At 36.0% G+C, this 27,491-nt stretch overlaps 1 protein-coding gene across 2 annotated transcripts; it reads right to left on the bottom strand.

Moving 5' to 3' along the window:
• Positions 1-2,559: 2,559 nt before the first annotated feature.
• ATP6V1G3 (ATPase H+ transporting V1 subunit G3) lies at positions 2,560-21,275 on the bottom strand. Of its 2 annotated transcripts, XM_033198052.1 has the most exons (4): positions 21,109-21,198; positions 19,614-19,713; positions 9,654-9,754; positions 2,560-2,910 (listed from the first exon to the last, which is right to left on the bottom strand). In XM_033198052.1, the coding sequence occupies exons 2-4, from the start codon at positions 19,642-19,644 to the stop codon at positions 2,737-2,739; spliced, it is 306 nt and encodes a 101-aa protein (XP_033053943.1). In that variant the 5' UTR covers positions 19,645-19,713; positions 21,109-21,198; the 3' UTR covers positions 2,560-2,736. The 2 variants fall into 2 exon arrangements, with proteins under 2 accessions (XP_033053943.1, XP_033053942.1); XM_033198051.1 differs by lacking the exon at positions 19,614-19,713 and having other exon boundaries at positions 21,109-21,275.
• Positions 21,276-27,491: the final 6,216 nt, after the last annotated feature.

Here is a 27,491-nt window from a genome sequence, read left to right on the forward strand (position 1 = left end):
TCAGGAGATCGAGACCATCCTGGCTAACACGGTGAAACCCCGTCTCTACTAAAAAATACAAAAAACGAGCCAGGCGAGGTGGCGGGCGCCTGTAGTCCCAGCTACTCTGGAGGCTGAGGCAGGAGAATGGCGTAAACTCGGGAGGTGGAGCTTGCAGTGAGCTGAGATCCGGCCACTGCACTCCAGCCTGGGCGACAGAGCGAGACTCCGTCTCAAAAAAAAAAAAAAAAAGAAAAAGAAAAAACTGACAGTAATAAATACTGCTTTTGAAAAATTGATCTTGGTATGTAAAAATAAGTGTTAAAGGGCCTGCCTAGAGAGATCATTTATTTCAACACCATTTTTGGATTACAGCACTAAGAAAGAATCTTAGGCCCACAGAGGCTGACTGAGTTGCCAGTAGGACATAGGAAGCTTGTGGTGCTGGCAGGACTGGATGTACAGTGTGCTGACACCCAAGTCTCATCTTCTGCTTCTAGGCCTGGCTCCACTTTACTTCTGAGAAAAATCCTCTACTGACTTTAATGTGTTTCTACAGTATTTAGGGCCTAAAAGATTATCCTTTCTTTTGTGCAGGCTCAGGAATTTATTATTAACTTGAATGCTCCTTGTAACATATTCATGCTTTCACATCCAGAAAACTGGCATCTTGATGGTTTTCATGAGATAAGACAGAAGACTACATCTTATGATATAAGGCAAATCACAATGCTATGTTTTTCGGAATTATCTTTTCACATGATAACTCTCCAAATGTGCAGTTTTACTGATTCTTTTATTTATCTAAGCTCTGCAGGATAGAGAAATTGAATTCTCCAAGTCTGTGTTGAGTAGAAATCCTCCAATGCTGTCCTAATGTCAGGGAGACACAACTTTAATTGATGCCTTCCCCTCCACTCCCTCAAAAAATGGGAGCCAGTTTTCCTAGGAATGTTAGATATCTTTCTCTTCTTTTATTGGGAATCAGTTTTCATTCTAATAAATGGGGAAATATACCTCGTAAAACCAATAAACTGGTTTGGTTTTCCTTGCCCCAAAAGTTGGGAAAATGGAGAAACAAATAGAATTCAAATTTTCCTCCATTTACCTAATATGCATATAAAATTGACTATTCCTGAGATACTAAGATATGTGGTAAAATTTTAACATTTTCTCCTAAAAAGAAACAATGATACTAGTAATCTAAAACAGGGATCCCCAATGCCTGGGCCACAGACTGGTACCTGTCCGTGGCCTGTTAGGAACTGGGCCACCCAGCAGAAGGTGAGTAGTAGTTGAGCAAGCATTACCACCTGAGCTTGGCCTCCTGTCAAATCAGCAGTGCCATTAGGTTATCATAGGAATACGAATCCTACTGTGATCTGAACATGTGAGGGATTTAGATTGCATGTTCCTTATGAGAATCTAATGCCTGATGATCTGAGGTGGAACGGTTTCATCCCAAAACTATCTTGCCCCACTACCCTTCCATCCTTGGAAAAATTGTCTTCCATGAAACTGGTCCCTGTTCTAAAAAGGTTGGAGACCACTGATCTAAAACAATGATCAATTAAAATCATTTCAGTTTATGATTTTAATTCCAGTCTAAACAAAAGTTAATTATTGTTACCAAACTGTCCATATAGTCAGAGATTCATATATTTGAAGATTATATGAATAGTTTGGTAACAATAATTAACTGTTGTTTAGACTGGAATTAAAATTTGCATCTATTACTTGAAAATCAAAGACTTTATAGTACCCATGCTTCTTACTAATGCAAATACAGGAGCTGTGCAGGTAAGCAGTTTGGTAAGAAGTGAAGGGTGTGAACATTGGAGTCACATTGCCCAGTTCGAAGCCCAGTGCTGCCACTCTTATACAAACAACTCCAGGCAAGTTCCTTTGTTTTGCTTCTCATTTTGTAAAACAAGAGCACTAGTACTGCTTACACAGTAGGATTGAGATAATATATACATTTTACTAACAAAGTACTTAGTATTTAACAAGAATTTAGCTTAGCTATAACTGGGAGACTGGGCTAGTGGTACACTAACCTAATATATCTCCTGGGAGTTTTCTTTGTATTTCTTCTTTTTAAAAATTTTTTTCAAAGTTCCAAAATCTGTTATTAGCTTATTTATCATTTACTTTTTTCTTTTAAAATAGTATCTGTTTAGTTGAGATCAGACAGACAGAATGATTATAAAACCCATCTATGTTTAAAAATGGCTATATAACCCATCATTCTTTGTCTCTGTCTCTGTTTTACTGGTTTTCTCATTGATTACTGAATTAAATAAAACCATTGACATGTTCATTTTTAGATCTGTTGAAGAGTCATAATTATATCTTGTTTAAAGATGATCTTTTAGCAAATTACCTTTTAACATAATTAAGAGTACATTTTCTAAATCGATGAAAAGGAGAAGGAATAAAAAACCCACGCCCACTAAAAAGCTGTCATGACCATGTATTTCTTTCAAGTGTTAAAAAACATATTACTCTTCTGCATTCTTGATTTACTCTAAGTAAAATGATAAGGTCATAATTATTACTAGAAAAGATATAGCAACAGTGGTATTTTGTTTTGTTTAATTCAGTGCTGACATATGAGTTATGTCACTTTTCCTGTAAATGTAAATTCAAGGTTCGCATTTCAAATTTCTTAATGTAAAAACATGAAGCCATAAGCAACCAGGTGGCACTCACACACCTTTTGTTTTTTTTTTTTTTCTTGAAAACTATGATGTACATTTAGTTGGTGGCTCTGTAGTTCACATGGATTTCTGGTTTCATGTCACAGACCATACTCAAGAGCTGGTTCATCACACTTTCCATATGTTTATTGTAGTGTCCATTAAGTTCTTGTATCTTCCCTAATGTTTGTTCTTCTATTTCATCTGAGAGATTACTCTGAGAGCCCATTATCTACCAAAACAAAACAGACAGAATTCATATCATAATACAATTGTTTTACAAGTTAAATTTGTCCTAGCCTGTTTACTGATGATTGTCCTATGATGCACAATTACATACTCCTTTTGTAGATTTTTTTTTTTTCAGAGACCCAACAGAATCACCAATGCTATGATTGGGAAGGATGAACTTTCATAAAATATTGAAACTGGTCATAGCAGGTTACTTTCACTTTTAACCAACCTCCACATGTTACAAATTGAATACACATTTATAATCATTAAACCATGCCCAGAAGTTCTTTTCCATCACATTTTTCATGTATTTATAATAGTTTCCATTTAGTTCCCATATATTCCCTATTGTTTACCTTCTAAGCTATAAGTCTGGAAAACATAGTTGAAAGACACCATTAAACCCACTTTTGCTGGTTTTTAAAGACTGAATAACTAGTTTTTCTATTTTTAAAATACATTATCTGAATTGTGTCTTGTTTTCATTAGGAAGACATTCACGATGTGTCCTGTAAGATACCTTTATGTGCACAAATGTATTTCTTTTCTTTCTTTCTTTTTTTTTTTTCGAGACAGAGTCTCACTGTGTCACCCAGGCTAGAGTGCAATAGCGTGGTCTTGGCTCACTGCAACCTCCGCCTCCCAGGTTCAAACGATTCTCCTGCCTCAGCCTCGCAAGTAGCTGGGACTACAGGCATGTGCCACCACACCCCGCTAATTTTTGTATTTTTAGTAGAGATGGGGTTTCACTATGTTGGCCAGGCTGGTCTCAAAGTCCTGACCTCATAATCCGCCGCCTCGGCCTCCCAAAGTGCTGGGATTACAGGCGTGAGTCACAGCACCCGGCCGCTGAAGTGTGTTTCTTTGGGTAATAGATATTATCTTGAAAAATTTAGTGTAAGTTGTATTTCTTTCAAATTGAATATGCTTGTTCATTTAGTTACATCATAATTGTAGACACAGTTTAATATATCTTTCTAATTGCTCTTTAATTGGCAGAGATTCCCATTATTTTCCATTATCTTATCTTCCCATGTAGCTTCTTTATCAAGGAATGATTTGACCAAAATATAATTTCATCAGAGGAGTTAACAATTTAAAGGAATTCTGCAGTGAAACACGTTGAAAGTTAGCCTTTACTAAAGCAAGAAATCAACTCCTAATGTATCTCCTTTGTAAACTCAGCCTTTCTTAAACATGGCATTTTAAAGACAAGAAGACTGTTTTATGTTTGTTTGCTTTTTCCTTCTGTGAGTGTTTAGGAAAAGTATGCATTTAATTTAATCCAAGATACTCCAGTAATGATTGACTTCTACTTCAGGGTGGTTAGACTATTCTAAATTCTAAAATCTGCATGATCTTTTTGAGTCCTAGGCTTGAAATCAAATGCCACTGAAGTACTTGGGTTCAAGTTCTCTTCTGTTTACAGTCCAGGCAATGGGGTCTTCTCAGTTCAAAGAAAATAATTTTGAAAAGTTACAGCTTCTAAGACATCAAATAACTTTTGCAGAATAACATTTTGATACGTGAGTATACAAGAAGCAGAAACATATGGATCGAATTTCCCTTGCTAAGAAGAAATTTTAAAATAGAAGAGAACTACTTATTGAAATGGTTCTACCAAGCTCAAAATTTTTCCTCTAAATTTAGTGTCTTAAGTGGGATTCTACTAAATTAAAAAAAAAATCTCTAAATTCAATGTCTTCTAGTGGTAAAAAATAAAAAACAAACTGTTGTGAACCTATTACCTACTTTTCTTTGGAACAGTATTAAAAATAGTTGTCTTTGGGTTGGTTTAGTGTAACTGTTGCGAATGACTTTGGAAAAGTTAATCTCAATCTCAGGTTCTCTATTTTTTTAATAGGGATAATATCACCCATTTGATAAGATACTATAAAATGCAAACCAGATTCATTGGTGAGTGTGCAGAGCAGTTGTGTCTAACAAAAGTGTAATATGAGCCACAAAGGCACCTCATATATATATAAAATTATAAATTTTCTAAAAGCCACATTAAAAGTATAAAAGAAGTAGGTGCAGTTAGTTTAATAATATATTTAACCTAATAATATTCATATTTTGACATACAATCAATATAAAAATTATTACATTCTTTTAGTTCATACTAAGTCTTTGGAATATGGTATGTATTTTACACTTATAGCACGTCTTGATTGGGACTAGCTACACTTCATGTGCTTAGTAGCTACATGTGAAGTGGTCACCATTTTGGACAGTGCAGCAATAAATGGCAGCTGTTAATATTAGTTGAATTCTTAATGTGGCTTTTCAAGACACCCTAATCATTTTCCAGACAGACTTGTAAAGATGACTCTTAGCACAGAAGTTTAACTCTGAACAAGTAATCAGTACGTGTTAGTGATTATTAGTATAATTTTCACTGATTATTCTACTTGTACTTTTCAAATTTTTCCAATCTGTTCTGTATTTTCAGAAACATTGTGATACCCTTGTAATACCCCATAATCCTATGTCTCATCCTGCATAATTAAACAAAATATTGTTTCTGAGTTTATTTGACGCCCAGTGATTTGAGTTTCTGCAGTGTTTCCTATGCAGTACTATAATAATGACTAGTCATACACTATTTTAAATGGTTTTCCTAGGGAAGAATTCCATATCTTGATATCTGCAGGCAGAGTATGGATTTAACCCATGTAGGAGTTTCAGTGAATGAATGTAAGTGGCACAAAGGCAAGAATCATGTTCCTTGATGTATTATAAGTGCCTTAAACACTATCTGGCACTTCATAGATGCTCAATATACTTTCGTATTGAGTAGAATGATCAGATCTCTTGATATTACAGAGAACCCATTACCTGTGTTCTATTGCTCATGTTGGTGGAAGCCTGTTACCTGAATGTTTGGAAGAATGTATAAGTTAGTAGTTGATAATTCTGTAACATGCCATGATACATTTGGTCTAAGAGTGACATGTGAGGACTTCTCCATGTTAATTTTCAAAATGTCAGTGTTGAAACTGATGTATAGCTTTACACCATAATGACTGATGGTGATGGAAGATCTTTAAATATTCAATACGTTTCCTTATAAGTTGTTTAAATGTTCCAGTTTAAAGTAAAGCAGAGCTTCAGGTCCCATCGTCACAAGAAAAACAATTTTATGCCCTCAATTTGTGATTGTCTCCAGCAAACAAAATGCTCTTGGGATATAAATTCAGGAACAAAGAGTAAAGATATAAAGGTCTTCAGAGGTTTTTTTTTTTTTTTTTTTTTTTTTGAGACGGGGTCTCGCTCTGTCGCCCAGGCTGGACAAGCTCCGCCTCCCGGTTGCACGCCATTCTCCTGCCTCAGCCTCCCGAGTAGAGTAGCTGGGACTACAGGCGCCCGCCACCATGCCCGGCTAATTTTTTGTATTTTTGGTAAAGACGGGGTTTCACCGTGTTAGCCAGGATGGTCTCGATCTCCTGACCTCATGATCCGCCCACCTCGGCCTCCCAAAGTGCTGGGATTACAGGCGTGAGCCACTGCGCCCGGCCCATTTTCAGATTTTCTATTTAGATTCATGATCTTTCTGACTTTTACTTGTATTAACAACAGATTTAATTTTTCTACTGTAGTCCAGATTTATTTTTAGCAATGTAATATCTTCTTTAGATAGGGTAGCACTAAGGAAGGGATAAATAGATTTTTGATGAAACAATATTTGCTAATGTACAGCCCACATTGGGATACCTGCTTCTGTTGATAAGTCAGGGGACTTGAAAAATCGTATATTAACAAGAGCTAAAAAGCAACAAAAAGTAACATCAAGATACAACACCCACAGCAGACAGGAGGCTGGTTTCTTGAGTCTCCTCCCAGACCTCCTAATTGCCCTGGGTTAATGAGGATGAGATTTAAGTGGAACAGCAATATGCCTGACATGTGGAGGTCATGCCAAGGAGAGAAGATCTGTGCTAATAGTTTTACAATATGCTTGAAGTAGCCGAGGCTTAAATATGCTGACCTTTCTATGTGAGCTTTTGATCAAATAACTGTAAAATTGGCTTGGAGCGCTAATTATGAGAGCGATGAGGAGTTTTAATTATTTAATTATGAACCAAAGCAGAAAACAAATAACCAGAACAAGATATATATCTGATAAGATTCTTCTGGAGAAATGATATTTGAAGAGATTTAACACAAGCACTTTCTGAAATTGTGATCAGTTTTGTTATTACTTAAAAAAATAGAAATAATATCAGAAATATCCTATATAAGATAATCAAAGCTGGAGAATGTTAAGGATGATTGTTTTCTCGGGTCCTAATAGATCATGGCTATGACAAGATTCAATAAGAAAGAAAATCAAAGAAAAAATATTATTCATTCTTTCAACAAATATTTCCTGCATGTCTACTGTGTGGCAGGCACTGTTCTAAGTCTAGGAAAAAAAAGAACAAAACCAAGAAATGATTCTTTTGGTGTTTAAAGTCCCAGAAGGAAAGATAGGCAATATGCAAAAAAAGTAAATATAAAATATATCAGATAATGCTAAGTGCTATGAGGAAAAAGAATGGCCTACAATAAGTATGTATTTATGACAGACACAATTTTAGATAAAGTAATCAGGAAGAAGCACTAACAATTGAATTGAGATCAGAGAAAGATGAATGTATCTAAAGAAAACAAATGTAGGACATGAGAATGGTACATGCAAAGGCCCTGTGATAGGGGCATGTTCTATCTGTTTGAGGAAGAACAAAAGGCCAATATGGATAGAACAGAACTAATAGAGTCTAGGGTGGTAGAAAATGTGGTGAGAGAGATAGCCAAAGGCCAGTCATGGAGGGTTGTATGAACTTAGGACTTTAGGATTTCTTATTTTTGAACATTGATAAAAATTTGTATGTTTGCTGAGTGGTCCACTTAATCCTAGAAAGGACATTTTTTATTTGACAAAAAAGGTTTTGTTATTATGTGGTCCAATTTATCCGATCCTACATGAACTCCTTATCCATTGCCATTAAAATAAAAGTTATAAATGAAGAAGATTTCCAAATTGTTAATAATTTATTTGAAATGTCAGGCTTCTGCACAGAGCTTTGTTTATATTTTTACTGAGGCCAAAATAAAATGTCATAAAAAATTTAGTTATGATACATGGAGTTTAGCACTTTCATTTAGCCCATGTTGCAACATGGAAAAGAAGGTGTAGGCTCCAAAGATTTCATGCATTTATGATTTACAGTAAGCTGCAGATATTTAAAAATATTCCAGTGTAGGAAAAAGCATTTCTTTATCTCTAAATGAAAGATTTATTGAATGAGTCAGCCAGTTGCAAAGGGAAACATCAGGAAATACCAGAAGGCTTTTCAGCAATTTGCAGCAATATCTACTTTGGTCATTTGTAAATCTTGGTTTGTTATTTATGTAACTAAACATATATATTTGTATAAAAACAGGTTCTCTCAAGTTTTTTCTTACTAAAATATGTTAGTCAACAATCAGTGGTAGGAATGAGACTTTAAGCAATCCATTCAACTTGCATATTTGTGAATATGATTTTTAATATATACTATATATTACATAATAACTACTGATTGACCCTTTATGTGAGAAATTAAAAATGCGTTGAAAGTGAAAACGTAAAATCAGTAATTATTATGTTTAAGATTTAGCTTAGGCCGGGCGTGGTGGCTCAAGCCTGTAATCCCAGCACTTTGGGAGGCTGAGGCCGGCGGATCACGAGGTCAGGAGATCGAGACCATCCTGGCTGACACGGTGAAACCCCGTCTCTACTAAAAATACAAAAAAAAAAAAAAAACCTAGCCGGGCAAGGTGGCGGGCGCCTGTAGTCCCAGCTACTCGGGAGGCTGAGGCAGGAGAATGGCGTAAACCCAGGAGGCGGAGCTTGCAGTGAGCCGAGATCGTGTCACTGCACTCCAGCCTGGGTGACAGAGCGAGACTCCATCTCAAAAAAAAAAAAAAAAGATTTAGCTTGATGTTCAGCTTGGTTGAACTATATCTGCTCAATTGCAGCATATTTTTTTCTCTCAATATTCTATATTACACCTTATGAATATGCGTCTTATCTATTCTGAATAAGAAACAGTGCTTTCTTTTTATTTATTTATTTACTTACTTTTTATTATACTTTAAGTTCTACGGTACATGTGCATAACGTGAAGGTTTGTTACATATGTATACTTGTGCCATGTTGGTGTGCTGCACCCATCAACTCGTCAGCACCCATCAATTCATCATTTATATCATGTATAACTCCCAATGCAATCCCTCCCCCCGTCCCCTCCCCATGATAGGCCCCAATGTGTGATGTTCCCCTTCCCGAGTCTAGGACATAGATGCAGCTGGAAACCATCATTCTTAGCAAACTATCACAAGAACAGAAAACCAAACACCGCATGTTCTCACTCATAGGTGGGAACTGAACAATGAGATCACTTTTTTTTTTTTTTTTTTTGAGACGGAATCTCGCTCAGTCGCCCAGGCTGGCGTGATCTCGGCTCACTGCAAGCTCCGCCTCCCAGGTTCACATCACTCTCCCGCCTCAGCCTCCCGAGAAGCTGGGACTACAGGCACCTGCTACCATGCCCGGCTAATTTTTTTGTATTTTTAATAGAGATGGGGTTTCACCGTGTTAGCTAGGATGGTCTCGATCTCCTGACCTTGTGACCCACCCGCCTCGGCCTCCCAAAGTGCTGAGATTACAGGCGTGAGCCACCGCGCCCGGCCAGTGCTGACTTTCTTACTCACCTTAGATTGTATTAGTCGAAACTCCTTATCTCTCTGCATTCTGTACTGGTCAATTTCTACCATTGCTTCCTCCTTGGCTTGCTTCAATCGCTTTCCTTTTCCTGAAAATTAACAATTATATATATATACATACATTAACAAGGATATACATAAACAATTGTAAATATATGTTACACCCATATGCATATGGAAATGCAAACTTAGTTTTTTAAAAATAGATACATTCTTCATTATTTTTTGATTATTTTTTCTAGAATGACAAACTTTACTAAAAAACAATAGATATTGAAAATTTTATTATTTTTTATTGGATTCTTTAGGGCACGTAAATGACAACTTTTTTTTCACACTTACATGTTTAAATAAAATATCTGCCCATTTACTCACAGCAGTAATGCCAGAGAACAGATTTTAGCTGTCACTTATTCAAAAAGACATTATTTGGTCAGATTTTCGGTCTTGATTTGCTGCCAGAATCCTTCAGTCCACACCAACTGGATCCTATTTAACACTGGCAGATCTCCAAAATCGCTACAAACATGCAACTCAGACTCTATCAAACTAAACTTACATTTTTTAAAAACGTTTTATTGGGATTTTTCCTTACCATTTGTTGACTCTACAATGTCTGATTAAGCCTCACAATACATCAAAGCAATTTTTTTTTTTTTTTTTTGGTAACTTTCTCTGAGGGGAACTTGCTTGAAAGTGGCTATAAAACCAATTGTTTTTAATGATTAGGAGATTTAGTTAAGTAGCCTTTTTTCTTTTATTAAGAGCAAAGGTGTAAGCCTTAAGCTAGCAGACAACATAAATGAAAGTTTTAGACGAATACAATGATGTGGTAATCATTAGCTGAGCACATGACTTTTTTTGACAATAAGAGTAAGTTTGGTGGGGGGGGGGCGGTTATAGACTAATATTAATTGGTGCTTTGCTCTCTCCACCCACTACCTTGGGGCTTAGCTACTAATGCTTCATAATTATTAAAACTTTAAAGAAATTCTGAACTACATTAAAATTCTTTTTTTCTATGAATCTGTTGTCTTTCAATTTCAGTAAGATACCTGTATTCTTTTGCCCATTTAATAGATTTTTCCTCTGATAATGTTTCTTAAGTATTGTTTACAATTTCTGTCAACCATTTGTTATATTGTAAAGACTTTGAACTATAAAAAAAATGTGTTCTCAGGTAGCATGAAAGAAAATCTGAGTGTAAACTTTTATTTGTCCTCCATTTACCTATGTATGTATCTATCTTTGCAGCATTTGCACAGAGATTGTTTCTCAATTTCTTTCTCTTCTGAGTTGCTTCACTAGTCACTGTATGTATATGGAATAAAAATAGAGTCACTGAGTTACATATTGAAATGTGTCTCTTTTAATGTCTACCACCCTTGAATGGAACTGGGAAGTCCTCATTCAGGACAGACATTTCGCTCTGCCTACACTTTCTTTAAAATCCAAGGTTTGCTGAAAACTGCTGCTCTTCCGTTGCTTGAGGCTTAATGGAACATTAATAGCAATGCTTATCTTTATCTTAATTAATGTTCATTACCACTTTGTATATACCGATTCCTTCATTCTCTATAGTTGTAACAATTTTGTGACAACTACACATATGTTATTCACAGAGATTCTCTGTGAACAGAATAAATCAATGATATGTTGGTAGGAAAAACTATTCCTTGATCTCCAACCCACTTTCTTCTATCTGTTTGTCATTTACATCAGGACAAAAATACAGAATGTTAATGTATTGATTTTTGTTTAGTAATAATGGGTTGTAGGATACATAATTATTTTACAAAATAAATCACATGCCTCACTACTCTCCATCTTAATTGCATAATATCTAAAAATAGTGGTTTTAAAGTTATGCCTCTCTAGCACATTAAAAAAAAATCATAGGAAAGGCTCTGTGTGCCCTACCCTTGAGCAGAATTCAGCACTCCACTAAGAGGCTGTATATTAGCTCCATCACACAGTGACAGGCTCAGAGTGTGTCTGTGATTCCCTTGTCATGGCACCAGTCACCTGCTGGTTCTCATTCAATTAAATGGGAGAGCCACAGGGAAATCGTTGCTGGCACAGCAATTTTCTGGATAGACTCAGCAGCTGCTGCTGTGTGAGAGCCTGCATATGCTCCACCTGATTTAATCCAGTGGAAAAAAAAACTGGAGCCCACTGTTCTGTTAGAGGTGAAGCAAAATGCATGCATCAAATCCACTCATACTAACCTCTAATATGCTTCTCTCTCTGTAAGAATATGGCAATTCTGAAATTATACTTATTTCTTTGTAAGCATTAAAAACATGGCTGCTGTGACCGAAAGTGGGAAGAAAAGACATTTGGACTGATTTTCAGGTGGTTTGTGGGAAAAGGATTAAAAGAAAACCAATTTTGGGCAGCAATTTTACACACTGAACTCTGTGTAGGAGACAAAGAGTAATGCTCAAAGATGGAATCTTCCTGGCCTTCTCATCAGGACAGGCCAGTGAACTGACTGTTCCCAGAGGTGATAAGGAACGGAGAAACCTAATTCTGTTGATTGCTAAATTTGTTCTAGACTCTTCCTGATGGAGAAGATAGGATTTCATTTATCATCTAAGGCAATCAGAATCATGCACTAGGCATCACTGCAATAAAAGATTAGAAGCTTTGTAACTTTTAGCAGGTTACTGAGTGTTCTCATCTATAAGACAGAGTTAATAATGTACTATAAAAGGTTATTGGAGGGATTATTAAAAATGTATATAAAATGCTTGACAAAAAGTAGTTATTCAATTATTTTAAATCATTATTAGGAAAACAGGTCCAATTCCTAGGGGCCTTTTGCTAAAAAAGAAGGCAAGGAGTGAAAATAAAAAAAGAAGGCAAGGAGTAAAGCATGAGTTTGAGGAGAAGTCCTCAGGCTATCACTAGAGAAGCCTCTGGAAGCTTTCCCTAGGATATTTAATTGGAGGTATGCAGAGGACAGCTGGGCAGACAAGATTGGGATGCAGGAGGAAGGTCTGAAATAAGGACAGAGATTTGCATGTTAGTCATTGGGGCCTGTTTATATGCTGGTTATAGCAATGGGATTTAGACAGAAGTCAAGGGAGAGTATACAGAATGAGGAGAAAAGAAGGCTAAGGTCTCAACTTGGGGGAATATTAACACTCAACCTTCAAGAAAAAGGAGGAGGAAGCTTGGAAGGGGCAAGTAGTAGTCAGAGAACTAGGAGAAACCAAAAGACAGAAGAGAACATTCCAAGAAGGATATGGCCAGCAGTATCAAATGACACAGAGAACTGACACAGAGAACTGAAATAAGAGATATTTAATCAACATTACTAGATGTCTGTTATGCGCCACACACTATTGTAGATCTATGGATATAGCAGTGAAAGCTGCAAACTTTTTGTTTCATGGAGTTTGTGTTCTGAATGCAGTTGGGGAGATAAAAATAGAAAATAGACAATAAGTATATAATATGTCAGGGATGATGATAAGAAGAAAGGAGAATAAGGGGTAGAGAAAGATGGTGGTGGATTCTACTTTAGACAGCTCAGGCCTCTCAGATGAAACAGTATGTGAACAGAGGCCTAAAGGAATAAGGCAACTAGCCATGCAGATATCTGAAGGGGAGGAGTCTTCCAGGCAGAGAGAACAGCAAGTGCAGAGGCCTTGAGGTGGGAGGATACTTGCCATGCTGAAGGAAGAGCAAAAACACCATCATGGCTGGAGCAAAGAGAACAGGATGGTTGAATGTTAGGAGATGGTATTAGATAGTAGCAGGACCAGGTCATATTGATCTCACAGGGCATGGTAAGAATTTTGGTCTTTGGAATACTAAATTCATGAAGAGTTCTTAGCCAAGGCGTGATACAATACTACTTGTGATTTAAAAGGATTTCTTGACTGGGCACAGTGGCTCATGCCTGTAATCACAGCACTTTGGGAGGCCGAGGCAGGTGGATCATGAGGTCAAGAGATCAAGACTATCCTGGCCAACATGGTGAAACCCCGTCTCTACTAAAAATACAAAAATTAGATGAGCATGGTGGTGCATGCCTGTAGTTCCAGCTACTTGGGAGGCTGAGGCAGGAGAATCTCTTGAACCCAGGAGACAGAGGTTCAGTGAGCCAAGATCACGCCACTGGCAACAGAGTGAGACTCTGTCTCAAAAAAAAAAAAATTTTCTTTGGCTGGTGTGGTGAAAATAGAAAATACACTGTGGGGTAAAGGAGAAGCAGGAAGATCAGTTTGGAATTTGTTGCAATTGGTCAGGCAAATGTTAATAATTGCTGGAAATGGTAAAGTAGTAATGGAGCTGGCAAGAAGAGGGTAGATATATTTTGGAGGTGGAATTGATACATGAGCATGAGAGACAGGTACGAGTCAATGATTCTTCATTTGACTTTGGAACACTACTCTCATGGTTGATCACAACAAAGAAAATAAAATAAGGGCTAAAGGTGGTCAAGTGGATTCAACAGTTAGAGGGTTTAATTGTGCCCCCCGAAAAGATATGTTGGAGTCCTAACTCCTGGTACCTCTAAATGTGACTCCATCCCCAAAATAAATTGTGACCTTACTTGGAGATAGGGTCTTTGCAGATGTAATCAGGTTAAAATGAGGTATAAGGGATTAAGATGGGTCCTAAATCCAATAATTGGTTCTCTTATAGGGGAAATTTGAATACAGAGGTATAGAGTCAGAGCAGACACACAGGGAGGAAGGCCATGTAATGATGGACGTATAGTTTAAAACGATGCAGCTGCAAGACAAGGAGTGCCAAGGATGACTGGCTACCACAGTGACCAGGAAAGAGGTATGGGTGTTTCTCCCTCAGTTCCTCCAGAAGGATCCAACCCTGCTGGAACCTTCTGTTTGGACTTCTGGCCTCCAGAACTCTGAGATAATCAATTTCTGTTTAAAGTCACCTAGTATATGGTAGTTTGTTACAGCATCTCTAGGAAACAAATTCTGAGAATCAGCAAGGAGCATAGAGAAAACAATGCTAGTTGAGCATTGGAGCCAAAGCCAGATACCCTAGTGCGGTGAAAAGAGTAGATATTGAAATGAATGTGCCACCTGACAAAAATATGCATAAACAGTTTAGAAGCCATTTTCATTTGCTATATAAACAAAGGGTACTTTGGTAATGTTTGAAGATTTCTGCTAGTAATAACAATTTTTGATCTATTCTACCACTCAGAAAACAAAGCAAAACCAAACCAAACCAAACTTCTTGGCTTTAGGGGGTTGTCAATATTAAGATGAAACCAACCTGATTCAAAGAATGCTCTTATTTTTTCCCAGCTACTACAAACATTGAGAAAGAAATGTCACCAGAAAAACAAAGAGGCAACCTCTCCTTTGGTGGCTGTTGCTGCTAGAGCTTCTCTTACACTAAATCTATTGCCTGTCAGATCTCCACTTCCTGGATATTTTCTTTTGCTTTTCTTCTACTTGTATCGTCCTTGTTAAAAATACAATAAATAGTTTTGTGTAGCTCCTGGACTGAATATAACCAAATCCTATTAATAGATGAAAATGCTCTGTGGTTATTATTTTAATATTACCCACTTGAAGTAATGAAAGCCCAGTACACTTACAAATACCCTGTTAGTCTGTGAACTATAAAGGAAGAGGAAGTATTTACAGGCCTACAAAACATGCAAGACAGGCCATGAAATTCTTATACAACAACTTTTATTTTATTAGTTCATTAAAAGTCTTGTCTTTATGAACAAAATCATCCACTTGCATAGTGAAGAATTTATTAAATCGAGGTGCTTGTTTAAATAATTCAGAATATATGCATATTTGGAAGCAAATAGGAAATTTGCTGATTTTAAAAAATTATTGATGGTTGGCATCCTATAGACCCATAAAAATAAATCTGAATTAGAGTATTATCTGATGTATTATCTAGAGTGCAGAAATATTTTCTTAAGTATTTATTTTGCACCGAAGTATAATTCAATGAAAGACCTCATAGAGGACCATGCTTAAGAAATCTCCAGGACTTAACTATTTTGCTGTTTTTGCAACAAAATTATTTTTATTGGATATTAAAATAATATTAATAGCTAAAATTTATTGAGCAATTTCTATATGCCAAGTGGTACTTTAAGTCTTTCATAAGTGTTAACTCAGTTAATAATGACAACTCCATGAGGTAGGTACTGTTAATATCTCCATTTTGAGGCTGAGGAAATAGGCACAGCAAGGTTAAGAGGTAACCCGCCCAAGGTCACGCAGCTAATAAGAAGCAGAAGTTAGACAGGCACCCAGGCAGAGCAGCTGTAGGGGATGAGCACTGACCATATGATTTTTAAAGAAAGCTAGAGGAGTGTGTTCTTCACTTGTATTACAATTGTCTACAGCTTTTAGGCATTTTTATTATAGCTGCTTGTTCAATTTTTCTCATCTCCAGATTGGAAAATTTACATTTTTTTTTTTTTTTTTTTTTTTTTTTTGCTGTTTCTTTCAATCTATATCCTGTAATGCAATTTGTAATTTTTAGTTAAGCACAAATGCTACTTTCTGCAGCTTCCAAAGTAAATAAATTGTGTGTTTATTTCTAGGAGAGTTTACCATGTGTGTTCAGAAATGATTTGGGAATATGAGTTCTTTATGTGATGTTGAATTGCATGCATTTGAGTATTTCAGAATGATGTTAATGCAGAGCTATAGAGTTTTAAAAGTTTGCAATGGGTGTAAGTGAAGTAAATACTTCTCTTAAAAAAGGTCATGACTAAAAGTAAAAATGCAACATATTTCAGAGAAACACAAGTCCCTGTTCCTCCTGTTGATAATGGTACTTTGAATTTCTAATCTAATTCTGATTGAAGTTTCAGTTCAATACCCCAACCTGGATCTCCAGGGCAGATCTCTGATGTCTAGGTAACTTGTCTTGGACCAACACACCCACTTTTATGTTTTGATTAATGAACAATTTATTAAGTATAGAGCATTGAATCTAGGTAAGATAATTTAATGTAGTGCAAACTACTGTGATTTCATCTAAATTCAGCCAAAATAGTAAGGCTGTTTTGCACATAAAAATGTGTGAGAGCTTTTTTTTTTTTTTTTTTTTTTTTTTTGAGACAGAGTCTTGCTCTGTCACCCAGGCTGGAGTACAGTGGCCGAATCTCAGCTCACTGCAAGCTCCGCCTCCCGGGTTTACGCCATTCTCCTGCCTCAGCCTCCAGAGTAGCTGGGACTGCAGGCGCCCGCCACCTCGCCCGGCTAGTTGTTTTTTTTTTTTTTCTTTTTTTGTATTTTTAGTAGAGACGGGGTTTCATTGTGTTAGCCAGGATGGTCTCGATCGCCTGACCTCGTGATCCGCCCGTCTCGGCCTTCCAAAGTGCTGGGATTACAGGCTTGAGCCACCGCGCCCGGCGTGTGAGAGCTTTAACTAATAAATATAACCTGTAATCAGTGAATACAGACAAATATCTGAACATTTCTAGTCATCCTACCAGAAGCAGTCCCAGTCTCTTTGTTTTAGGAAAAGTAGACCCAGAACTTACAGCAGGGGTAAAAACAAATGGAATGAGATCATTCTAGTCTATTTCATTCTTCTATTGTTATCACTTAGAGTAACATACAAAAATACACGACATATATTAAAAATAAAAATAACTCTAGTGTGTATTTTGCTTTACTATCTTACACATATTTTTCTGATTCTTGCAACCTCTTGTTCATATGTATGTGTGTCTGCATGTATTATAACTTCTATTTTTATTTACAGAAAGAAAATCTGAAACTTGGAGATGTTAAATGACATTAAGAATCACAGGTTTTCAACTCAAGCCAATGCTTTTATACTCTACTACTTCCCAGTCTGACTTCCGAAGCCTGTCCACATTCCTGCCCACATCCCTGTCAGATTTCATCTCTCTCAGTAGCTGGTGTATGTCTTGAGAGCAGAGACCTGCATATTCAATTTCTATAGACCTCATGGCCTTCTGGAGAGTTCCTGATACATCAAGTTCATAATCCCTTATCTGTATCCCTAAAGGCAAAACACATGGACCATATACTGTATTATGTAGCAACTGCACCAGGATCTGAGGCAGTTCTCCTTAATGGAATATATTAATATTTTTGCAGCATAATATAAAAATAACTGTATTAATCTTGTATTTTCCTGAAATGATTAACATGTGAATTGCTGTTTTCTTTATCTTTCCCTCTTTCTTGCCCTTCCTTCTTCCTCTCTTTCTTTTTCTTAAAAATAGTACTCTCAAGAGTCTTGTTCTCACTCTCTATGCCCAAGTTTCTGAGAGTCTTGGCAAATGGATTTACGAAAGAGAAAATGACCATAGACCTTCTACAGTGGTGTTCACTATTGTGACTTCTTGGTCCTCATTATGAATCTCGTTATGCCTTAATATGTCAGAATTTCAAATGAATCTTTTTGTGGAAAAATAAAGCAAAAGTATATGGGTTTGCTAAAATGATAACTATCTTTACCTCTCCTGTCATCATGACTCTTTTCCCTTTTTAAAATAGTAGTTTGTTCATTTATCTCACTGGGAAGTTCTTTAAGGAAGAACTAGATCTTATTCATCAGTGTAAACATCAAAGTGGCCTGGAATTAGTAGATACCCAATGAACACTTATTGAGTTAAATAAACAAATGAAACACAGACCACTGAAACATTAGGGAAATTATAACATACCTCGTATATAAGGTAATATTTCTATTTTGCCATAGATTGCTTATGTGACTAAGCTGTTGTAACTATAAACTGTAATACCTGCTGATAGCTTTAAGAAAACAGTTTCTATCCAGCTAAAACTGACCTCAAAGCCTGTGGCTTCTGAGGCAAAGAGGACAGGCTGACATTCTCCATAAAACTGAGTGCAGAGGTTAGTTGTTGAAAGTCAAAATATTTTCCAGCATGTCTTTAAAGCCTGGGTATTTATTATTACTAGTTGAATATCCCCTTGAATATTCATGAACAAAGACATGGCAGGCTAAGAAAAAAGTATGCAGGTATTTTAAGTTACTGGCAAATGAAATGAACATTTTTGTATAGAAATAAGACAATATGTACTTTTCAATACTGAATTCTGAGGAAAGATTGCCCAAGGACAGCATATTCACTAGAGAAAAGGAAAAGAAATTGGACTTTTATCTTTATTCTGAAATTTGAAGCCAGGTTGCCCTTAGTGGCTCCCACCCCAAAACAACTTGCATGTTTAGCAATTCTTTTATTCTTTAAGGACTTGAAAAAAGGAGAAATAGTTGGTAAAAATTTTTTGGGTCATACAATAATATTGATTAATCTGTACTCAATATTTCGTTTTTGTATCCTCCATAATAAGAAAGCAAAGGCAACATAACTATCACATCTTTAAATTATCTGGTCTTCTGTTCTGAAAATTTTAAATATTGTTAAAGAAGTGTTTTAAAAGGCCTGGCATGGTAGCTCACTCCTGTAATCGCAGTAATTTGGGAGGCAGAGGCAGGTGGATCTCTTGAGCTCAGGAATTTGAGACCAGCCGAGCAATATGGCAAAACCCCCATCTGTACAAAAATACAAAAATTGGCCAGGTGTGGTGTTGTGTATCTGTGGTCCCAGCTACTCTATAGGCTGAGGTATGGCTTTAGCCTGAGATGAAGGTTGCAAGGAGCCCAGATCATCTGCATTCCAGCCTAGGAACAGAAGCAGACCCTGTCTCAAAATAAAATAAAATAAAATAAAATAAAAAAGAAAGAAGGAAGGAAGGAAGGAAGGAAGGAAGGAAGGAAGGAAGGAAGGAAAAGAAGGAAGGAAAGAAAGAAAGAAAACCCTGAAACTTTTAAAAAGAGAAAATTCTCTATGCTGTTTCAACCACAGTCCTGAACTGCTTTGTTTTCTATAAAATTACTCTGCATTCATATCATCTTGCAACCATTTCCACACTTTGCTGTAGGAAAAGAAATTGAGAAATAGGTAAAGTTTGCCTTTACTCTCTTTCTTCTTCCTTTCCTCTTCTATCATCTCCACCTGGAGTCGTTCCTTTTATGTTGTTGATGCCCACGTTGCTGAATGTTCAGGAAATCTATTTATCTTAAGAAAAGGAAATGAGTTTACCTGTGGTTGAAAACCTTAGTGTACCTGCCTTATTCCTGACTTACTTTCTTATGTTGTAATATATTCCTTCATTTCATTTATTACATTTAAATAATTCAGTACCTACTCCAATCCCATCACTACATTCATCCAAAGAGTTACGTAAGTAACATTTTGAAAATATGGCCCCTGTTTGCCAGACTGAATCTAATTGCAGAGGCAGGACACACAATCACAAGGAGAGTGAATGACACTGCAAATTATTGTAGATTGAATAATGAGGTGATATGAAATGGGATAGTGAAAAAAAAAAAAAAAAAGTCTTGGCTTTGGGAACCTGAATTCCAGTTGTAGATGTGAGATATATTAATTTTTTTATTAGACAAATTGTGTAAATTTTGTAAAGCACAGTGGTTAAGATCTGGGCTTGGAAATTACAGCTCATCTAAATATTGTATCTACCATTTACCCTCTGTGTGACCTTGGACAAGTTGTACAATTTCTCTAAGCATCACTTTTGCTTTTTCAGTAAAGGTTGTGAGGAATAAAGATAAGCAATGAGCATGGTGCCCGGCACAATATTTTCTATTTTTAAAATATAACCTTGAACAAATCAGTGATTCAATTTCTGCATACATTGGGAATAATATTAATATCCTATTCATTTGGCTGTTGTGAGTCTCAAAGAGAATAGGAAAGGGGTTGAAGTTCATTGAGGACATTCTATATGTAAGTACATGAATGCATGACCAAATGAAAAGACAGCTGAGTCCAGCAGCAAGTGCCTGTAGTCCCAGCTATTTAGTAGGCTGAGGCAGCAGGATCTCTTGAGTTCAGGAGTTGGAGTCCAGCCAGGGCAACATAGTGAGACCCCCGTCTCTTGAAAAATAAATTAATAAAAATAAAAAGAGAGGTAGAAAATGAGAATAAAATGAAAATATTTTAAATATTAGATATTAAAAAGCTATCAAGAGGTTTGAGAATGAGCTATTATTATTTTGATTTTGTGGAAATGAAAACTGATGCTTATAAAAAATAAGTAATTTGCTCAGGTTTACTCACTAATAAGTAGATTAAATCCAGAAGTTGTCTATCTCTTAACAATGTTGAGAAAACTGAGGCATGACATAGCCAAAGTTTAAGCCCACATCTCTATAATCTTAATGCCCATGAACACATGACCTCTCAAAAGGATCTGAATGAGGAAACTCATCCGTACTCTAGAAATAAGGAACATATGGCTGGGTAATTTTAATGAATGGGTGAAGGTCTCACAGGGAGTACAGTAAAACAAAGTTTGAAACAAGGTCTGCCTAATTCAAAAGTCTACGCTTATCCTGCATTCCACTGCTTCGTTTATTTCGTGACAAACCCCTCATAGGTGAGACTTACTCTTCTTGGCTTCCTCTAGCTTGTCCTTGGCCCGTTTTTCTGCCTGAAGAAGCTGGTGGATCCCCTGAGACTGGCTCATCATGGTAGTCTGCTCCAAGCAAGTGGCTTCTGTGAAATCTGGGAAGTAATGGGTTCACTTATTCTTTTAGAAATTAACATGTAACTCAGATTATTGTGTCAACAGAGAGTTCTAAATGCACCTGTTTCAAACTGGCTTGATTGACCTGGATAGCTGGGTCCCAAGGAAAGCCCAAGGTGGCATCTAGAAAAACAAGTTAAACCAATGTGAATAAATTGAGAACTTAACCATTTCTGCCAATTTTAGCTCTTCTGTATGAGATAAGGAGATATAGATGAGGTGTTGCATCTACTTATAAATAATGAGTAAGAGACCTTTTAAGAATGTTAATTTACCTAATCTTCCAAGAAATGTTGACATGTTTACTGAATTTTTCTTTTAAGTAACAAGATCTTTCTTGTTCTTCGTCCCTGCAGTACTTTGTTTCAGGTCTTTTTCTTTGTTTCTGGTGATTCAGTTATCTGCTTGCAGAAAATGTGTTAATCTTCTGTTAGGAAAGAGATTCCCTAGCTTTGTGCATAGAAAGTGGACTAAGGATTTTTTTCCCCCAAGGTCTCAGGTGACAGGAATGAAAAGATTTCTTTTGGGCATTGTGCTGCTCTTAAGTAATGCTGTAGGTTGAAGTTCCAGGGAGATCTTAGTATTGTGACTAAACAATTAGTCATTTTAGCAGTAGTAATCGTAATAGAGATAGATTATAACTGTAGGTTTTGGGGTTAAAATAATTTAAACATACATTTTATATTTTTCAGTGTTTGTGGTGGGTATTGTCCTAAGATAGTACAATAAAATCCATCATACTTGACTTGATTCGATCCAGTAGCAATTGGACAAATGAGAATATTGGTCACAGAGAAGAATCACAAAGTATCATTTATATGTAACTAAAATTTTTATTTCAAGTGAAAGGCTAATCTTTTGACTTAGAATAAGGCTTTTCCCCATGACATGATTTGCAGATTGGAGTTTCACATATTATTGCTTTCATAAACTATACCTCTATTGCCTCATCTATAAGTGCCAGGTTCATCTTCTTTAATAAGACATCTAGATTTAAAGATAATTGGAAAACAATCTGGGCACTAAATCTTTTAAGGTTTTAATGATTATTTTCTCCTAATCTTTTCAAGTTGTCTCATCCATACCTATGTGCCTACATTATGTGTACATTATCTTCAGCAAATATTTTCAAAAGGAAAAACTTTTCCACAGGATCACTTTTACTTTTTTTTTTGCAGTCACATTTAATCAGCTTATAAAGTACTTAATTTGTATTGCATAATTACAATCCCTAGTGTAACTGGGATAAACCAATTTTCGAACAAACACAACGCTTGTCTGATCCCTCCCGACAAAAAGATACAAGGTGGCTTAACAGGAAGAAGTCCTGGAATGGAAAAAGCCTTTGGTAATAACCCAAAACGGGGAATGAGAATGAATTTCATCCTCTCCTGACCCTCAAAAAATTACTCTCTCAGTGAAAAGGAAGGATAGAAATATCTATCCAGAAGCAGATAAAGATGACAAAGAAGAAGCTTCTCATCTCAATCTGGGCTCTGGATGGAAAAAAAAAAAGAAGAAGAAGAAGGAATCACAGTCTCAAACTTACATGAGTTTAAACTGCCAGAGCCTTCTGCAGAGATAAAACCATACTGAACACACTCTTACAATCTAAATTGCAAAACAAATGAGAAAGTAAAGTTGAGGAGACATAGGCTGTGTAGCAATAGATAGAGGTAAAAGCCTGGCTGGAGAATTTGAACTTTATTATATATCCAATGGATTATTATCATACTAATGGTTTACTTGCTCTATTTCTTCCTTTGTTTTAATCAAAGTTGATTCCTAATGTGACTTTTCACTTATAAACTCAAACATTTTAAGGATAATAACACTTTAAAAAAATTCTACTTATAGCCAAGATTTTGAGTTTATTCTTTAAATGGTTTTTATTACTGAGCATCAATGGGACAAGCTTTTCTTCTTCTATTCACTAATAAAATATCAGTCCGGTTCCAGAAACTGGGTATGATAATTTACAATTATGCGTATTTCCACGTTTAACTAATTTGATTCTCACATGGGTGTTATTATTACAAAGCACACCGATTTTATCAGTAAAGAAACTAAAGCTCCTATAAAATAAGCAAGATGAGTGGTCAGGGAACTGTGGCTCAGAAAACTTGAGTGACAGGCCCAAGGTCAGGTGGCTTCTGAATAGAAGAATTGAATTGATCTCATGGTCAGTGTTCTTGCTGCTGAACAATGCTCTCTTTCTTTCCAGGAAAAGTTTCTTCCAGGTTTCTCTTGTTTTCCTGATAAAAAATATGGAAGAAAACAAAGAATGCCAATTGACATTTCACTCTGCGTAAAACTATTAAATATATCAATCAATTTAAATGCTATGTGCTTGAATAATTAATGGTAAAAATATCAAAACAAAGTGAAATTTGACTTAACCTAAGTCTCCTTGATTGCAATTAACATTTTTAACACCTAGCGTTTTTCCTATTCCATTTATTTGGTACTACTTGTTCTGGTCTTACTATTTATTATACTCTATTTTATTTTATATATTTATATACCTAGAAATAAAAATAAGATTTCTTTCTAATTTGAGCACTGTAAGTCATGTTTTGTTTCTATGGTGATGAAATGGCAATGTTGATGGTTTCTATGTGTTAGTATATAAGAAACACAATTTATCAATATTATTACTTATTGTATATTATTGGTGTTATTTTATTATTTAAGTTTCAATGATAAACTGAGAATTAAGTTATACATTTTTATAAAAATCTCACAATGTACAAAGGATTTGTTTTTTCAGAAAAGAGGGAAATGGATGTTAGTCACAGTAGCTTTATGAAAAGGAAGTGTAAGTATCAGTACAGTGTATGTTTAGGTCACTGCTCTTTGATTCTCTTTCCTAAATTTTTTCATATTTCACTTTTATCAGTGAAAATATAAAAGAGTTACTAACAACGATAAAATCTTGAAAAACAAAATCTGTGCCATTTGGAAAAATGTTGAATATTGAATGTTAAAAGATCACAGTGAAATATACCTCTTATTTTTGCGTGTCCTTAACTTGACAACTTATCCTCGAATGTTTTGAATAGATGTAATTATAAATTTAGCATGTGCTCAGTATATACTTTTTGATTTCTCTTTTTTTTAATGTTTCATTTCTGCTCAGACTTCCTCTTATTATCTATTCTGTCATTGCTCCTGTATATTTTAGCTCATCATATGATCCTTGCTTCTTTTGCTCACATTGGTTTAGCATTGGAGTCTGAATAATAGTGAAAAGTAGATTACATACTGGTTTTCTGGAGGCCTGGAACTTCTAAGTATCTCAAAACTGCAAGCTTCAACCTTTAAACAAAACCCTAAGACTTGGTCTGGGTGTGTCTACTGAGCATGGTATCCCTCTTCACGTCACTTACTCATTTTAGCTGAGCAGTAATACATAAAAGAAACATACGTTAAATATTGAACATTTAAAATTTTCTTATCTCATTTTAAATTTTCTTATACATAAAATAAATATACATCAAATATTGAACATTTACATTCTTTCATTCCATTTTAAATGAAGAAATGACTCTCCTTATTTTTGCCTCTCATCCTCTGATTTTCTCCCTCTTTTCCTCCAGCCATTCACCATACTATTTATTGTTTCTTCAATATAAGAAACATGTCTCTATGCCTTTACTCAGACTCTTCTTTATCTCTGGAACACCTGTCTGACTTCTGCTTGCCTAGAAAATAAATCATTCAAAATCCATTTCCAATGTCTACTTTAAAGGATGAAACTTTCCAGATCCTCTCAGACCTGATGGATTCCTTCTTTAGCTTATACATCTCAAAACCCTTTATGTGTATCTCTCATAGGGCTTTTCTCAAGCATCACTTGTGCTTTTGTACTCACAAACTATGAGTTCTTTGAGGATAAATATTGTGCTTTGCTTGCGATTGTCCCTGGAACAGTGCCTTGCACATAGTGGGCAACAAATCATTTTTTAAAATTACATTGATTCTTTCAGCTGAAGGACAACAAAGAAGTCCACTTGCTATGAGAAACTTAAATGAGGATTCTGCTATATCTCAAACTGTCATTTTGAAAGGCAAGGCACTTCTTCTGTCTAAGGAACAGGGATGTATTTAGCAATTAGTGTGGTAAAAAAAATAATAATGGTGAAAATATTTTAGTTAAATATAGTAACTGCTTAGAGTTGAAAGAAAATATTCCTACCTATTCTGAGGTTATACAGCTTATTTTCTAGATAGATCCTACCATTGTCTGTTCCCAGTATTGGATTATGCAGACTTCCATTTTTCTTATACTTTTCTTGAAGAACACATTGCATCTTCATTCGGTGTATTTTTCTTCTCAGTATCTGCAAAACCTACCACTCATTTATGCATTCCACAAAAAATACCTAAATACCTAAACTATGCTGGATAGCTAGTCATTATGAACTTGATTAAGACTTCCCATCATTACCTTCAACGTGAAGCATTATAAAATAGCTATAATGAAATGTACACTATAGGGATTACAAGAGGTATTCCAAATGTAGTAGAAATGTTAGACTGTGCAAGTGATAGAGAGATTCCAGTTCAACTGGCAATATTTCCTCATTATTTTCATAAAGTGAGAGAATTCTGTCACTTTAGGTGCCAATTTTGTGTTTCTTTTATAGTAATTAATGGCTTCCCTGTCTCTGGTGAATACTAATATTGCTTTTTGGGATATGGATTCTGTGGGAAATCTATACAGTTCTATCCTAAGGAAGTTGTTCAGAGATTTTTGTCTAATTGCATAATTTTTTTCTACTCCCTGTTCTACCAAATTTGCTTCAAAAAGTTCCACTGAGGTATCTGGGTATTTATTCAAGAGAATGGATATGTAATCCTAAATATACAATGTTGTTTTGAAGGGTAGGCGTGAGCATCTCTGGAGTTTCTGTTATTCCATATAATGTGTCCACTCCTAGTTGATTCATTTGCAAGGCTTCTTTCACATACGTTGCAGAACACCAACATTTTTTATTTTCCTTCTACATCTCTGGCTGCTCCCATTCAGTCTACTTTTCTGGTTCTTTTTTCTTTTTAATTATTATTATACTTTAAGTTCTAGGGTACATGTGCACAACGTGCAGGTTTGTTACATATGTATACATGTGCCATGTTGGTGTGCTGCATCCATTAACTCGTCATTTACATTATGTATATCTCCTAATGCTATCCCTCCCCCTCCCTCCACCCCATGACAGGCCCTGGTGTGTGATGTTCCCCTTCCTGTGTCCAAGTGTTCTCATTGTTCAATTCCCACCTATGAGTGAGAACATGCGGTGTTTGGTTTTCTGTTACTGCAATAGTTTACTGAGAATGATGGTTTCCAGCTGCATCCATGTCCCTACAAAGGGCATGAACTCATCCTTTTTTATGGCTACATAGTATTCCATGGTGTATATGTGCCACATTTTCTTAATCCAGTCTATCATTGAAGGATATTTGGGTTGGTTCCAAGTCTTCGCTATTGTGAATAGCACCACAATAAACATATGTGTGCATGTGTCTTTATAGCAGCGTGATTTATAATTCTTTGGGTATGTACCCAGAAATGGGATAGCTGGGTCAAATGGTATTTCTAGTTCTAGATCCTTGAGGAATCGCCACACTGTCTTCCACAATAGTTGAACTTGTTTACAGTCCCACCAACAGTATACAAGTGTTCCTGTTTCTCCACATCCTCTCCAGCATCTGTTGTTTCCTGATTTTTTAATGATCGCCATTCTAACTGGTGTGAGATGGTATCTCATTGTGGTTTTGATTTGCATTTCTCAGATAAGCAGTGAAGCAGTGATGATGAGCATTTTTTCATGTGTCTGTTGGCTGCATAAATGTCTTCTTTTGAGAAGTGTCTGCAAATTTTGAAGTTGCTCAGGATACAGTCTATGGATCACTCCCATTTTTAATCTAAATTTACTCCCTGAGTAATCTCATCCTGGCTCATGGGTTCAAATGCAATCTATGTGCTGATGATTCATAAATTAAATCTCCATCTTGTATCTCTCCCCTGAATGTCAGATTCTTATCCATTTGGAGATGTGAAAGGCATCTTGAACTTTCCCAGTCTCAATTCCTGAGCACCAGCACATTGACTCATCTCACGGTTTTCCCCAATTTCAGGAAATGGTAACTCCATTCATATACTTGTTCAAAGTGAAAACCTTAAAGTTATTCTGTTTCTTGTTCCTTACAGCCAGTCCTTCAGAAAATCCTATTGACTTTT

This window comes from Trachypithecus francoisi, unplaced genomic scaffold (assembly GCF_009764315.1).
Source record: "Trachypithecus francoisi isolate TF-2019V2 unplaced genomic scaffold, Tfra_2.0 Lachesis_group5, whole genome shotgun sequence".
Lineage (NCBI taxonomy): Eukaryota > Metazoa > Chordata > Mammalia > Primates > Cercopithecidae > Trachypithecus > Trachypithecus francoisi.